The 16356-nt window shown below is 45.2% G+C and overlaps 1 protein-coding gene across 3 annotated transcripts in view; it reads left to right on the forward strand.

Annotated features, from left to right (window-relative positions):
• The first annotated feature begins 1 nt into the window (after window position 1).
• The window catches only part of LOC134532494 (protein spinster), a 72712-nt gene continuing 56357 nt past the window's right edge, over window positions 2–16356 (forward strand). For 2 of the 3 annotated variants that reach the window (XM_063368932.1, XM_063368933.1), the window contains exon 1: window positions 2–348. In XM_063368932.1, coding sequence (XP_063225002.1) covers window positions 156–348 — 193 coding nt within the window. In that variant the 5' untranslated portion in view covers window positions 2–155. The remainder of the gene's footprint in view (window positions 349–16356) is intronic. The other variant, XM_063368934.1, reaches the window with a different exon arrangement.

The following is a 16356-nucleotide window of genomic DNA, read 5'->3' on the forward strand; positions in this document are numbered from 1 at the left end:
TCCACTGTGGACGAGAAAGTTGCCGGGAGGGGTGTTTGCTGGCGTATTTCCGACTCCGATGCCGACGCAGTTACCTAGAGAGAAGCACACGCTAACTTTGTTAAGCATGGAGGAGCCGGTAAACCATTCCTTCTAATAATTCACAGCAACTTTTAATGCCAAATGACCGTTTGTCTAATGCGACCGACTCGAGTAGGAGGCGTGGTGAGACACCTTCGCGGCGAAATGCATCTGTCAACTTTCTGTGTTTTTCAACCCCCGTATCATCTTCGTGGCGAAATGGAATTACAGTTGGAATCTTGTGTTTCGTCAACCTCATCAACTACATGGACAGATTCACAATAGCAGGTATGTTAATAGACTACTATTCGTAGTTGGTGTCGGTGATCTTAGGTTATGTACCTGGAGAGGTTAAATTGGTTTGCTACTTACGGGTAAACGTACTTTTTAACGGGCTTTAAATTAAAGCTTGTAGCTATAGTTGACAAAACGCATGCTGTAGATTTGTTAATTTATCAGAACTTAATGTTAGTTATGTTATACGATTAGCCTTATTCTAAATAACAATCCCTACTTGCACAATACCATTCTTGATTCTTGCAGATTCATGAAATGTGAGTTTGCTGTAGTTAAAAATCATTGACTGCGAAATAATATATTTTTTTTTTTTTTAGATACGCATGCTGCTCTTTTTGAGATAGATACTAATATTTTTTTTTAAAAAAGTGTTTGATTGTTTTAAAAGTCGATGCCAGATTATTTTGTAATTTTAAATTACGTTAAAAAAAATTGCCAATTTGTAGTCTCTTTATAAAAATTGCTTATTTGTAGTCTTTGTTTTTTAAATTTAGGATTTGTCAAATATCTCGTACCCTACTATTGCACCAATCTTAATTTATGATTCGGTTTGTAATTTGCTTTTTCTTTGTTATATTTTGGCCTGACGAGTGAAGGTAATTTGCATGTCGTAACCACGCCAGCTGGTGATGTATCGAGAAGCTCTTGAAAGTAGGCTAGAGTCGAAATCCCCCTCCCTACAAGTCCTCTCCCCCCTCGCAGTGGTAAGTGAAAAGTATAAAAAATGGGTTGGGGCATGGAGCTCAGAATTTGCGTGGAGAACGCATTTGGGTCCGAACCCGGGTCCTCCAGAATACGAGGCCTGCGTTTGACCGTTTCGCAACTCCGCACGTGTGTTCGTTTAATATCTTGCCCAATGGGAATATATTGTCGATTACTACCCTGTTGTTACCCAGAGAAGAGCTGTTTGATTTGACGGGTTGGTCGACCGCAGCGACGATGGTCATTGGTGAACGCGACGTTCGACGCGGAAATCCGGAAAGCACCCGAGGGGCATCGAACCCGTCATTCGCTGATGTGAAATGCTTCCGCCTCCAAACACACGGCCACTTCGTGATGTAATGAGAACTATTCAGTAAATTACCCCCTCCAACATTAGTAAATGTGACATGCACTTATTTTTTTTTTCCCCTAAGCATCTGTTTATATATGTTACTAAAATAAGTTTCTTCCGTTTGATAACTTTCGGAGAAGTTAACTTTTGACTCCCGTAATTCTTAAGATTTTCTAAAATCGATTGTACTGTCTGTTTATTTCTCTGCGTAGAACTGAGAAGCGCTGAACGCTTTGCGGATACGAAACAATAAAAAAACAAGTTGTTATTTTGTATGTGTGAGGAGGTGTATGCTGTAGCAGGTCTATAGCTGCGGGCTTCACTTGCTCCAGCCTCCATCCATCTCGCGTGCTGGATGCAGTGGTGGGGCGAGGACGGGATATTACCGCCGGGCCTTTGTTTGGTTAACAAAAGGAGGCTCCTAAATTGCTTTCGAGAACGTCCTGAGCAAACACCGGCGACGCGCCGGGCTGGGGGTGGATTTTTATGAAACCACTCTTCTTCCTCTTCGCCTCCCCCTGCCCTCAGCCCTCGGACAACCACGCGGTGTCTGCCGGAGGGATTAGGCCTGGGTGACGCAGCCGCACAAAGGCCCCGGTAATCTCTCCTCTCGTCACTGCGATGACGCAGCGCCCAGCATCACTGGTCCAGGCGGTCAGCCCGGGCGCGCGTCATCGTCCAGGCATGCGAGTGGGTTGGTGGCTGTGCTCAGCCGACCCATGTTCCTGTGCTTCGCGACTGTGACGTCCTGTACGTCAGGCCATTCGGTTGCACGCGTGCTGTTTGAGAAGTCATCTTGGACGTGTTTGCGTAGTTCAATAGGAAGGGAGGGAAATGTTTCATTTTTGATTTTATTCCTGGCAATTTTGCCATTTTCCCCCTTGAATTATTTTTACCGTCAAAACTCATTTTACCCCGCCTAATCCTCATTGGATATTTCGTTATCTCCCCCCCCTCCCCCCCCCCCCCCCAAATGTTGATCGTTGTGAATGGAACATCAAAATGTGCAGCTGTGAACCCAGCATGTTATGTCTGTGGCCTCTGCGATTGAAGTTTGAAGCATGAGTATCGGATGGAAGGAAAGCTTGCTAGCAGAAGGAAAACTGTAAAGTCCGTTATCTGGCTTCCTGTCCGCCGGCCAGTTCTATCCTAGACTGTCAGCGGCGAAACTTTACTCTCTCGCCAAGCACTGCAGGGAAATCTTGGTTTTGTAGGAAGTAGTTTATTTTGTAGAACATAATGTTCCTACCGTTATGCCGCAGATGTTGGGGATAACTGTAGGCTGATCAATGTGCTTAATGCACCCGTTGAGGCTTATGACTTTAGAGTGCGTGAACCCACATCAGCAGGCTCGTTAAGGTTGAACATCGCATTTAGCGAGACTCACAATTGTTTCTGAATAACATTTCGGAATTTTATGGCTCTCATACATTGCAAAATAACGAAGATGACGCATACGTAATAATTGTTACTGAGTTGTGCGCCAGAAGTTAGTTTTTGTCACAGATTTGTAAAGAAAAAAAATTGCTGTGTTAAAAATTGCGAGGTTAACGCAGTCATTCCAAGCGACCTGGTGCGACGGTAGTAAAGGCGAACCTTCTATTGATCCCAGTGCATAAGTCGGCCGTAGCCACCCAGCGCACTCTGAGATTCTAGCGTCACACTGCATTCACAGTTTAGGTGAGAACATTTACCTGAACCAGAAGTAATGTCGGAAAGTCGCCAAACTTATAAATGATCGTAGAAACCATTCAGGTTAGTTTGAACTCTTAGGAAACTTTCGAGTAGTTCTCTTTGCGTAAAATCTCAGAACGTAGGTAACTAAGAAGCTTTTTAAGTCAATCAAAATATTTTAAGGTATTTGTATGAACTTTTATATTTTTTTTATGTAGATATGGTTCTTAAAAATTGCAATAGTTAAAATTATAGTTGTTTAGGCTTTTGGGTTATAATAAGATTTTTTTGTATCTGAAAACATTTCGCGAATAAAAAATTGTGACGCCAGGCAGACAAACCTTCTGACCATTGGCAGAAACGGCCAGACTACTTGACAAGGATTATTGGCTGTGTCTCGCGGGTATTCTCAGCATGTCTCAAGTCGACATGTTACCTCGTAGTTGAGATTGGCGTCGACTGATCACTTGACGATCACCGTATAGTAAACTAGCGCAGAGCGGCAGCCTTCTTTTCGCAGACGAGAGAGCCAAACCTCCGATCGTACATCTTCGGTTTTTTTTTGTTCATTGTAAATAAATCTGGCGGTGTTGATAAAAGGATACTAATGGTCAATTAGGTTAGGTTAGCTACATTATAAATACTTTAAAACATTGTGGACGGTTGATTTGGTTAGGATAGCTATATTAAAGATACGGAAAAAACATGAACTTCGGGTTTTAGCTCTCTCGTCTGTGAAAAGAAGGCTGCCCAGCGCAGACTGGCCTGTGTCCTGGAGCCGTGTGATCGGAATACGTGGAGACGTGAACAGTCTGTGAAACGGGCATGGCTTGCAGGCGAGTGCTGGGGTCGCCTGGTGGGAGGCGTGGTTGCGAGGGGTGACGTGTGCCAAGAGCCGGGTCGCGTGTCGAGGGTCACTCCCCCCCATTCACCCGCCCCTTTGGAGGACACGACACTCGGGCGATATTGTATCTCGTGAGTACACAGCCGTGGAGGAAATGAAGTACACACATCGTGGGGGCGCTTATGTAGGAAGTTGCTTGGCTTCTAGGTTGTCGAAGGCGAAGATATCACCGACGTTTCTGTCGCCATCAGGGTAACAGTTACCTACTGAAGTTCTGCCAAGCAGTTCCAGACAATGGCCGCGAAAGCCTGTGATCATTATTTTGAATACGTATCCCACGAAACTTGCACACCGTACATAAATTGCATGAACTAAAAAAATGTTTATAAGGCCGGTATTCACGGTTGTCACTTGAGGCACTCTCCATTTGATTAACCTGCAAAGTTTTTGTTTAGTTTTTATTTACCCGACTGCAAGAGGCCCTTAGTCTTAGCATACCGTATTGATCACGTAGGACCTGTCAATATGACCGTGCGGTAGGCCAAATTAATGATAGTTCTAAATAATTATTTTTTTAACTACAGGTTTTTTGGTTAAAATTTGTTAAATCGCCATTCTGCGCCAAATTACTAAATGTTTCTACAAATTTTCATGTATCCTGTTCTGGTTTTTGGAATGCAATCCTGAAAAAGCCGTTACATTGAGAACAATTAAAAAATAAAAATTAAATATCCAATATTTTAAGGGAAAAATTTCTTTTTACTACTTATGCGGCTGTAATTCTTAATCACGTAGCTTTGGCAATTTATATTTAAAAAAAAAAAGGTAGGCAAGTTATTTTAAAAGATGGCTTATAGTTGAGACTGGTAGGTACCACAGTGCAGTCTTGGAGGGTCTCCTGAACTGTAGTGCATTGTTGCTGTGTGGCGTCTCCTGGCAGCAGGTTGTGTGCTGCGCGCTGTGGCGGCGTCGCGCTTCGTGGGGCAGAATAACTACCCTCCTCGAGGTATCCTGCACCGCAGCTCTGTGCAGGAGCGAACCTGGCTGTGCTACAGGCCTGCGGTGTCGGCGAGGGCGGGAACACAGGTCCAGACACCTCCCAGATCGCACTGACCCGACTGGCTGTCCGCGAATTGCACTGTGGCTCTTTGTTGTTGGTTCTCGCCACGCACCTCGGTCCCAGGACAAGTTTCTAATAATAGAAGCAAAAATATTATACATTTGCACAACGCCTTGGCTATGGTTATTTTTTCTCATCTGAAATAAGTTTTTGGAAACAATTCTGATTATTTACTGTCGGTCTTACGTAAATTGGTGCTTAATTTTTAATGTCTTATAAAAAAAGTAAAAATTTTTGAACTGTCTAAAATGTAATTGAATATTAAACAATTGGAATGTATTTATTTTTTTATGTTTATTAATGTGCATTTAAAACTGGGTACCTATTCAGGAACTAATTTAGGTATGGGACAACACAAAGCATAAATGCCCGGCAAGAATTCAAACCCAGTGGTGGTACTGCGAACATTTTTTTTTTTTAAAGCTGTATAGTTACTTGAAATGAATGGGAAGATGTTATGTTGGTATAGTGAGCATGTTGGTGTGGTTGAGTGTCGAAGGCAAGGCGCCGACACGGCAGGTAGTCGACCTCCGGACCCCGTGCTGGGACCTTGAAACGCACCGTGGCGCGTGTACGCGTGTTTACTACGCGCCGTAAATAGCGCTCCATTGACTCGCGAATCTGCCCGCCGCGTCCCTCCTCTTCACCCGGGCCCTATTGTTCCCTCATGACGGGACCTACAGCAGCAGAGAGCCACCGTCCAGCAGAACCCCAGTGGGGACAGTGTATTGTGATTAAAGTTATAATTGAATTGAAAGTGTAACCATTGCCTATAAAGAAAACTAATTAATTGGGCTGTTATTTCGTACGTGTATTTCCACACTCGTGACAGTGTTCAGATTATTGCAACGTGGACTCCCTCCCCCCCTCCCCCCCCCCCTACCGTATCATTGAGTGACGAGTAACAACTATGAGAGTTTCTTATGGATATTTGTAAACTGCCTTCTTTTCCATTTTCACTCCGATTGCATTGTAATTTTAACAGCCGGTTGTATCGCTTCTTGCGTACCTATTTGCATTCAGCGGAGTACTTGTTCCCCCTATGCCTCAATACTATTTAGGCACTTGCCTAAACTCTAAATCCACCCGCAGTCTCTAACTCATTTCCTTCAAGGGTTTGCTCGGGAATATGCACAGTATAAAACGCCAGGGCCATCCAGTGTGTGTGTCATGGTGGCCTGGGGGGGGGGGGGGAGGGGGTTAGCAACCCCCAGTGCCCGGGCTTCTGGGCTCGGTTGAGGTTGAGTTTGAAATTACGAAAATCACTGGTACATTGTTGATATAATATACAGGAAACCGTACCAGTTATACGATAAGCGCAGGTCAAGTTGACTTATGGCCACGGTAGTGATTGAAGTGTTAGGTTTTTTGTTTTAACTGTGCGTGGTGGGGGCGCGGGCCAGGGTGGCGAGGGCTTGTGGGTCGCAGGGCGGGCCCCCACCAGACCGCAGACTCTGTGCTCCGCGGCGGAGCGTCTTCTTGGAAGCGGCCACTGGAAGAAAACACGAAAACTGTCTACACAGCTCAAATCTAAACGAGAGCCAATCAGAGTTAAGTGCCGCGGTAGTTTACTCGGCGTGTGTTTCCTGGCCTTGTGCAGGCTGTAGTGTGTGTGTTGCATCTGTTAATACCCGTAGTTAAAGCTCTCTAAAGATAATTTCAAAACAGCGCTGAACAGTTAGAAGTTTATTACGTGGCATTATGAACGAATCGATGTTATATGAACACTTTCAGGATGAAATTTAGATTCTAATTGACTGGTATGGTTGTTGCGTGAATTATGTCTTTTGAGCGCGGGGGGGGGGGGGGGGGGGGGGAGACTGTCGCATATGGGAACATGGAGTTGCTCAGTGCTCATGTTATCGACACCAATAAAACCCGTCGTTAAGAAGACCAAAGCTCTAATTCAGACCACCGAGGCCGTTGATGAGAAGTCGGTATGGTTATGTTCGAGAGGTCGATGCCGCGAAAGAGACGTCCTTTGCCCGGACTGTACTGCTCCGGGACTGTACCGTGGCCTCGCGTGACGACCTGCAGTTGTGCCTTCACACCCACGCCCTCTTACAGCGGAGAAACTTTAGGTAAACACGTAAGTGGCTGTTTGTTGTGGTGTGCCTTTCTATGACACTGGAATTAGGCCCGTACCACACGAGCTCTTAACATCCGGAACTGTTCGTGTACTCTCAGGTTGTGACATGTAAATAAGCAGGATGCCTGCAGGTCACGAGATTCAGGGGAAAGTAAGGAAACTGGACTGGTTCCGAAATACAGTAGTGGTTATGAAGTCATTAAACTTCATTTCCAGAAGCCTTTTTTACAGCTTGCATGTTTTTTTCTTTGACGCCACACTTCATTTTTAAGAGTCGCACATATAAATATGTGGAGGTTGTCTACTTAGTTCACTTCAAATAAAAAATTTATACGTTTCTGCATATAGTAGATATTTTTCGCTTAACATTTGCACACGTCTAATTTTGCTTATTTCGTAAAAATAATTCCACCCTGGTTAAGAGTAAGAAAAGGCGTGTCGCCTTAACTTAACCGCCAATATAGGCAATATATTTAATAAGTAGTGATAAAACGCCCTTGAATGGGTTGACGAGGTATGATGAACGCACTGGTGGATCCCGCTGTGCCGGCGGACATACAGCAGGTGCTCGGCGGACTCAGCGCTGCGACCAGGCATTCCCCGGCTGTCGGCCTTGCGGTCACGTGTTGCCGTCACGGCCGAGCCCCCGGCCCCTCCCCTACCTCCCTCACCTGGCTACGTCAGCACGCGGCTGCCGCGCGTCATCGTACGATCGCGCCTCGGCCAATGGCGGCGCGCCGTAAATATAGGACGGCGAGAGCCGCTCGCCGCTATCTCTCCGCCGCGCGCAACACCGCCACGGAACAACTGTTCACATTTTTATATTAAACGATCTGAACAATGGCGAACGCACGATTGAATTTTTTTCTTTGCGGGAGGTAGAAAATACCCTTTTTTTTTCTCTCCGAAATCCTGAAAAAAAAAAAAAAATTATAATTCCCACCAAATAAAGAAAAAAAAAAATTGAAAGCACACAGCGCGCAAAGTGGTTCTATCAATTTCAAAATGAAATGCTGCGTACGAATCGTACGTAATCGAATCACGCTACCAACAAAATCTTAATAGTTAGTAATGTGGATTTCGATTAAAAGCCTTTAACGGCTGTATATTTTCAGGTATCCGATTTAAAATCAGGCGTTAGGTGTCTGAAAATAAATTTGTTGAATTTATTGTCAGAATCTTAAGCATTTATTCTTAAGGGTTGAGTTACGTAAATATTGTCATTACCATTACCAGTAAGAAATTGTTTAAAGTTAGTTTAAATCACCTAGTAAATGAGCCAGTTCGTCGAAGTATCACATGTTAATTTTATGCGTGTGTAGGTATAGGTGTAATATATATATATATATATATATATATATATATGCTAAAATTAATTCAACTCTAATACTGCTCTAACCACTTCAATGTAGGCTACTGATGTGCCTTAATGTGTGATATGTGGTCTTATTTTAGGCAACAATATTAACATATATTACAAAACAAAATTTAAACCTTCGAAAAACTGCACAATACTTCCAGTGTTCGATACAAGATATGTATCTTTGTTAGTCGCGCGCGCAGCTGTGCAGTGTAACGGCAGATGAGGTACATGCAGCGTGCTGCATGGACAGGCAGCTGAGCCAAGGCAGTTCACGGTCATGTGCGCGAGGAGCGATGCTGACGCAGCAGGCCACCTGTCGTGTGACGTCACTGCCGGCCGGGTTATGCAAGATGACGCCCGCAAAAAAAAAAACAAGCCAGAAAAGTGCGCAGCGCGTGGGTTTTTTTAATACCTAGGCAAGCTACGATTGCAAGTCTCACCTGGGACTGGCATCAGCTGGGCGGAAGCCTGGTCGCTGACTGAATGAAGTGCGCTACTGCAAATGCATGTGTATCACCTTCACCCAGCTCCGCTATGCCCATGGCCATAATTTCAAGCAAATACAAACATAATGCAAACGAGTGCAGCTCAAAATTATAAAACTGCGTGAGAAATTCACTATCTGGGCAGTAACTGAACAAAAAAGAAATACAATGTGCCATGCAATAAAATATAATATAATGAAATATAATGCGCTGTGTATCACACAACTGACATATCTGCTTTCTCACATTACTCTTCGGCAATGCTGCAGATTCTGTCCGTCAACGTTCTTCATAGTATCTTAGCACCTTAGCTAGTGAGGACGAAGTTTATTTCATTGTATCTGGGAATTTTTTTATTTATAGGGAAGAGGTAATTTGCTCTTTATTGCACCTTTTCCCGCAAATTCGCACCTATGCATATATTTGCCATGGGTTTAGTTGCTACCCTCGGCACGCCCTTACCATTAGCTGACGGTGTTCTGCAGCTGTTGGCGAGGAATCGTGGGGTCCAGGGAATTTGCCCGGGTCTCAAGACAAGAGTATAGTGTCCCAGTGCAGCACACGTGTGACAAATATCAGATGCTAACGCACAACTCAAAACACCAACTACGTTCACAATAAATGAAAAGTACAGCAAATTCTGATCGAAGGAATAGCAGCGATCATAGGCGTGCCCAAACATTTCCATTAGGGGGCCCTGCTAAATTTTTAAATCAGAAGCTGAATTTAGAATGTTAAATAGCCTAAATACATTCACTCATTGCCGTGTTTATATTTTTGTGCAGTATCAACGAGATATGTTTACTAGTTAATATTTGTATCCATATAATTTTAACAATCTTGAAAATGTTTTATTTTTTTCCATAGACAATGTTTAAAGGATACTTACCCATTTTCCCTCCCTCGAATTTTCCAATAGATTGGTCCATATCTACCTTGAAATGAACTTCTTTTTAGTGAATGCAAACACTGAAATTCAGACAACAGAACTTTAACAAACCTCTTTTTTTTTTTTTTTGCTTGGCCATGACCTCGTGTTTTAAATAAACTAAAGCGGCTGTATTTCCAGAACGATAAAATGTTTAAAAATATCGTTAATTAGCACGCTGCAACACTGAAAAACAGTTTGAAGTGTCACAGTGCCAGGAATATACGAATATTAACGAACGCATTAGAGAAAATGCCGATCTGAGTGATTACATTAGGGGGGGGGGCCATGGTCCACCTGCCCCCCCCCCCCCCCTTGTAGGCACGCCTATGGCAGCGATAGAAGACAAATAGCGACCGAAAAATAATGATCATCGTGTAAAAATAAAACTTTGGACGAACAATTTAAAACGGGGGAAAAAAAATACTGCATTTTTTCTCATGGCTTATTGAGTACTGCAGGGTCTCTACTGACTACGTAGTTTGTGGTTTTTTTTAACATTTTTTGTGTGAATGTTTTTGATTTACTTTAGTGGATTGGAAAACGTCAATTTAAATGCATAAAGCGTTAGTACAGTCTATCAGCATGGACGAGGATGTAACCGCTGCAGCCAGCGGTAATGTGAGGATGTGGTTGGTGTGGCGACAGTATTTTCCTGACCGCGCGCCTTTCACTCGACAGCTCTGACGCTGTGTCCTGTCGCCTGCTGCCTGTCACTCGCTGGGTGACATTGTCACGTCACGTCCACTTTCGCCACCTGCGAATAGCTTATTTTATCGATTAAATTTTTATGTAAAATCGTTTGTTAGTCTAATAGTGAATCTGTAAATGTGAATCAAGTGTTATAAAATGCGTATCTTATAACTTAGACTGCAATAAAAATGCTTATTTTAAATATATATAAATGTTTAACTAAACGTCAGAATACAAAATAAAAAGCGAATTCGACGTTAGCACGTCGCTGCTTTGAAATAAAATCTGTGTCGTTCTCCTGAGAGGATAAAAAGGAACGTATGAAGCATGGTCATAAATACTTGGAGGGGGGGGGGGGGGGCTGTAGCTTACAAAATCGTTACTGTGAAATGAGGTTGATAAACGTAAATGTCAAAACTATGTTTTATGGAAAACGATTAGTATATTTTAAAAGTTTTGTGCTTATTGTATGCACATAGCCCGAAATATGGGCAGTATATGACATGCAAACACCGTATACCGAGGTGTCGGTTAAAACCAACTCGCTGAACTCTGGCCGCGCGGTCCCTCTTGAGTCCTACAGTTTTGCGGCCTTGGTATGAAGGAACCGTGCTTTCGTTCTTATTGGAACTTATATACAGCGGTGTGCGTGCTCCCGATATATTTAGAATTAATATTTGAAATGTGTACAAATGCGTGGTAGGCATTTAGACGTGATGCAAGCGGCTGTGTCGCGAGGCAGCCGGCCAAGTGCAAGGACTGGCTACCGCTCCGAATAGCTGCACGCCTCGCGCGGTCGACCAGCTGGTCGACTTAGTATCGATACACGTCTCTCGATTCTCCCACTGACCCCCGCTCTTCTCTCTCGGCAGGTGGCTGCTGAAGTTGTCCCTTCCCAGAACACATTTAAGCTTAATTATGACAACATCCGCCAACGATTACAATAATTCTAGGTTGCCAGGGGAAAAGATTACATCAATTTTTGAAGTGTACTCTTTTTTCCCCTATAGGGTTTTGAAAAAAAATATTACTTTATTTTATTAAGACCACCAGTATGTCGTATAAACGGTTCCTGCTGACTTTTACTACTAACACCACGGGATCAGAATCTTTCTGTTAGCAGACCGTTGACTTGATACTATTTTGGCAACTTTTTAACTTTTTTTTCCCTAGGAGCCCAGAACCATGAATCATTAACATGCTTAAAGAAATTTCGTGCTTCAACTATATGCCAGAAACAAATCCGGTAATATTCGTACATGCTGTTGGTGATGATGGTGAAGGAATGGTTGAATGCTGTGCAGTTTCGGAGTTGTGGTGGAAACAAATCCGGTAATATTCGTACATGCTGTTGGTGATGATGGTGAAGGAATGGTTGAATGCTGTGCAGTTGCGGAGTTATGTGGTGGAAACAAATCCGGTAATATTCGTACATGCTGTTGGTGATGATGGTGAAGGAATGGTTGAATGCTGTGCAGTTGCGGAGTTATGTGGTGGAAACAAATCCGGTAATATTCGTACATGCTGTTGGTGATGATGGTGAAGGAATGGTTGAATGCTGTGCAGTTGCGGAGTTATGTGGTGGAAACAAATCCGGTAATATTCGTACATGCTGTTGGTGATGATGGTGAAGGAATGGTTGAATGCTGTGCAGTTGCGGAGTTATGTGGTGGAAACAAATCCGGTAATATTCGTACATGCTGTTGGTGATGATGGTGAAGGAATGGTTGAATGCTGTGCAGTTGCGGAGTTATGTGGTGGAAACAAATCCGGTAATATTCGTACATGCTGTTGGTGATGATGGTGAAGGAATGGTTGAATGCTGTGCAGTTGCGGAGTTATGTGGTGGAAACAAATCCGGTAATATTCGTACATGCTGTTGGTGATGATGGTGAAGGAATGGTTGAATGCTGTGCAGTTTCGGAGTTGTGGTGGAAACAAATCCGGTAATATTCGTACATGCTGTTGGTGATGATGGTGAAGGAATGGTTGAATGCTGTGCAGTTGCGGAGTTATGTGGTGGAAACAAATCCGGTAATATTCGTACATGCTGTTGGTGATGATGGTGAAGGAATGGTTGAATGCTGTGCAGTTGCGGAGTTATGTGGTGGAAACAAATCCGGTAATATTCGTACATGCTGTTGGTGATGATGGTGAAGGAATGGTTGAATGCTGTGCAGTTGCGGAGTTATGTGGTGGAAACAAATCCGGTAATATTCGTACATGCTGTTGGTGATGATGGTGAAGGAACGGTTGAATGCTGTGCAGTTGCGGAGTTATGTGGTGGAAACAAATCCGGTAATATTCGTACATGCTGTTGGTGATGATGGTGAAGGAATGGTTGAATGCTGTGCAGTTTCGGAGTTGTGGTGGAAACAAATCCGGTAATATTCGTACATGCTGTTGGTGATGATGGTGAAGGAATGGTTGAATGCTGTGCAGTTGCGGAGTTATGTGGCGGGTGTAATGGGCGCGGTGAAAGCTGCCTCTGCCTCGGAGGGAATGGTTCGCCGCTCCTCGGGAGAGCTTCTCCTTGGCGAGAGGAAGTGCTTTCTCTGGCACGCGGTCTTCCTCGCGTCCAGACACACTCCCAGTGCGTGCTTTCAGCGCGCAACGCAGTCTTCTCGTTGTGCGTGCGACAAACTAGAGAGATCCGAGTGAGTAAGTAGGTTATTTATCATCTTAACTGGTTACATGGTTACATTGAACATACGACAGCACGGAAAATGGCACGCCCCAACTATCCCAGTTTTTTTCGTGCTTCAACAATTTACATGATACAGTACAAAACAGGTTTGTAAAAAGAAAATAATCTTCACAAAAATTTCCAGGAAAAATTTGAAGAAAAAAAAAAACAGTTCATAAATAGGTCAATAAACAGAAAGTACAATCGGTCAGTTGCATCAACTGAAAAAGAAACTTAGAGACCCTAAGAACAAGAAAAAATTATTTGGCATTGGTCGCCGTCTTGCTATCAGAATTCATGAGTGCACAAAAATGAGATAGGGCCAAAGTCCAATTTGGGCCCAACCTATTTGGAGGGCAATGGCAAAGACATCATTTATTGCAACAAGTGACAAAGTTAAGAGTTACAAGTCATCAGAACACACTCGTGTACACTTACATGTGAAGATCAGGTTTATGGTGCTTTTCACATGAGTGCAACTTCACAACGTGTCCCACATCATCAGTGGCGAAGTCTTTGCTGCGGCGGTGAACATGCGGCTCCAAGACGACGTAGCTCCCGATGCCGGCGATGCGGTCCACCAGCTCCGAGGGAGACTACAACACCATCGAGACGGTGTAACAATGGGGCGGCTGTGGTTATGGTGCGAAGTCCCTGATGATGGGCCTGCGGCAAGACGCTGGAGCGAATGCCCGGATGGCCGCCCCATGCGACAAGAGACTGCCGCAACTTGATGCGTGAAGGGGCGCTACGAAAGGACAGGCGGGAATCAATGTGGGAAGCACAGAAATCCGAGCGGTAACCGTAACTTACAGTAGACGTGATGCCATTCCCTGGAGTGCTTTCAAGAATGCACCGGGAGTTTCACGCGTAAAAATTATTCTGAAAACACGCGTTTTATCAGTTTTTAGGTACACTTCTAAAGAGAGTTAAAAAATGTAATACGGAAACAGAACTACTCATCCAACCTCGGCGTGTAATTAAATTATTTTCGTAAACAGACGCCACTGAGGTATATTGTAGTTTTTGTATAGTCGTTTTTTGACGTGACAACGTCTAATAAATCGATGAACGCCGGCTGCACACACGAAAAAGTGTCCCATTACGCACATGGTTCCGTTACGCTGTGTCCCGTTACGCTGTCGGCGAGTGCAGTAAAAATAGGTTATGTTACAATTGACTAAACAATTATGGTGATTCATATAATTGATGATAGACATTTGATTACAGTTTATTTATATGAAAACTTGTTAATTATATTTAAACTTTATAACTAAACGCCAGTTTTTAAAATTAATTACGAGTCATCTACACGTGAACTGTTTAGTCGACTATTTATAAAGTGAAGTGATAACTTTATAGTAGTACAACTTTAATTTAATTTTTGTTATTTATAGTCATTAAAAGAAATGACAACTTAACTGAATACGTTAAAATGCTGGCATTACAATTTTGACAATCCTTAGTTAACATTGAAATGTAGAGATAGCGCAGCGTTCGTCACTCAGTAGACACACGAAACTGATAGCCTGCATATATTCGACGCCATGTTAAAAAAAATTTTTTCTGGTTAAATTTTGATTGTTACATTTTTAATGTTAAATCAGCTCAGTAAGGTTAAGGTTTGTTAATGACTGATTTCTGTCGTTTAAACAAAAAACAAATATACATGCATAGGCCTATAATTATTATTGTTATAGTAAGTGTTTTAAACATGGTCGCCAGTTGCTCTGTCCTGCAATATAAGCGTGAGACAGACTAGTCAGAAGCTGCCAGGATGTGCTCGTGTGCAGCTTTCAGCACTTGCCTGGAACAGTGCAGTCTTACACACAGGCCCGTGTGCCGAACCTATCCCACAAGGCACGCACCCCCCCCCGCCGTCGATTCAAATGATTCTTCACCAGTGTGCGGTGCACCTGAATTACAATGCACTTAGCGAGTTGTAGAAACTTGGGTTTCTGGATTCGCCCACACTTACTGCCCCGGATGGCAGATATGATGAATCGGCGGCGAGTGCAGTCGTGTCCCCGAGAGCAGGGTTGCCCGCGCCTCTCTTGGGGCAGTGTTCCTGTCCCGGCCGGTGCAAGCCCGTCGACCTTGGGTCCCGCGCCTCTCTTGGGGCAGTGTTCCTGTCCCGGCCGGTGCAAGCCCGTCGACCTTGGGTCCCGCGCCTCTCTTGGGGCAGTGTTCCTGTCCCGGCCGGTGCAAGCCCGTCGACCTTGGGTCCCGCGCCTCTCTTGGGACAGTGTTCCTGTCCCGGCCGGTGCAAGCCCGTCGACCTTGGGTCCCGCGCCTCTCTTGGGGCAGTGTTCCTGTCCCGGCCGGTGCAAGCCCGTCGACCTTGGGTCCCGCGCCTCTCTTGGGGCAGTGTTCCTGTCCCGGCCGGTGCAAGCCCGTCGACCTTGGGTCCCGCGCCTCTCTTGGGGCAGTGTTCCTGTCCCGGCCGGTGCAAGCCCGTCGACCTTGGGTCCCGCGCCTCTCTTGGGGCAGTGTTCCTGTCCCGGCCGGTGCAAGCCCGTCGACCTTGGGTCCCGCGCCTCTCTTGGGGCAGTGTTCCTGTCCCGGCCGGTGCAAGCCCGTCGACCTTGGGTCCCGCGCCTCTCTTGGGGCAGTGTTCCTGTCCCGGCCGGTGCAAGCCCGTCGACCTTGGGTCCCGCGCCTCTCTTGGGGCAGTGTTCCTGTCCCGGCCGGTGCAAGCCCGTCGACCTTGGGTCCCGCGCCTCTCTTGGGGCAGTGTTCCTGTCCCGGCCGGTGCAAGCCCGTCGACCTTGGGTCCCGCGCCTCTCTTGGGACAGTGTTCCTGTCCCGGCCGGTGCAAGCCCGTCGACCTTGGGTCCCGCGCCTCTCTTGGGGCAGTGTTCCTGTCCCGGCCGGTGCAAGCCCGTCGACCTTGGGTCCCGCGCCTCTCTTGGGGCAGTGTTCCTGTCCCGGCCGGTGCAAGCCCGTCGTCCTTGGGTCCCGCGCCTCTCTTGGGGCAGTGTTCCTGTCCCGGCCGGTGCAAGCCCGTCGACCTTGGGTCCCGCGCCTCTCTTGGGGCAGTGTTCCTGTCCCGGCCGGTGCAAG

This window comes from Bacillus rossius, chromosome 6 (assembly GCF_032445375.1).
Source record: "Bacillus rossius redtenbacheri isolate Brsri chromosome 6, Brsri_v3, whole genome shotgun sequence".
In the NCBI taxonomy this organism is placed as follows: Eukaryota; Metazoa; Arthropoda; class Insecta; order Phasmatodea; family Bacillidae; genus Bacillus; species Bacillus rossius.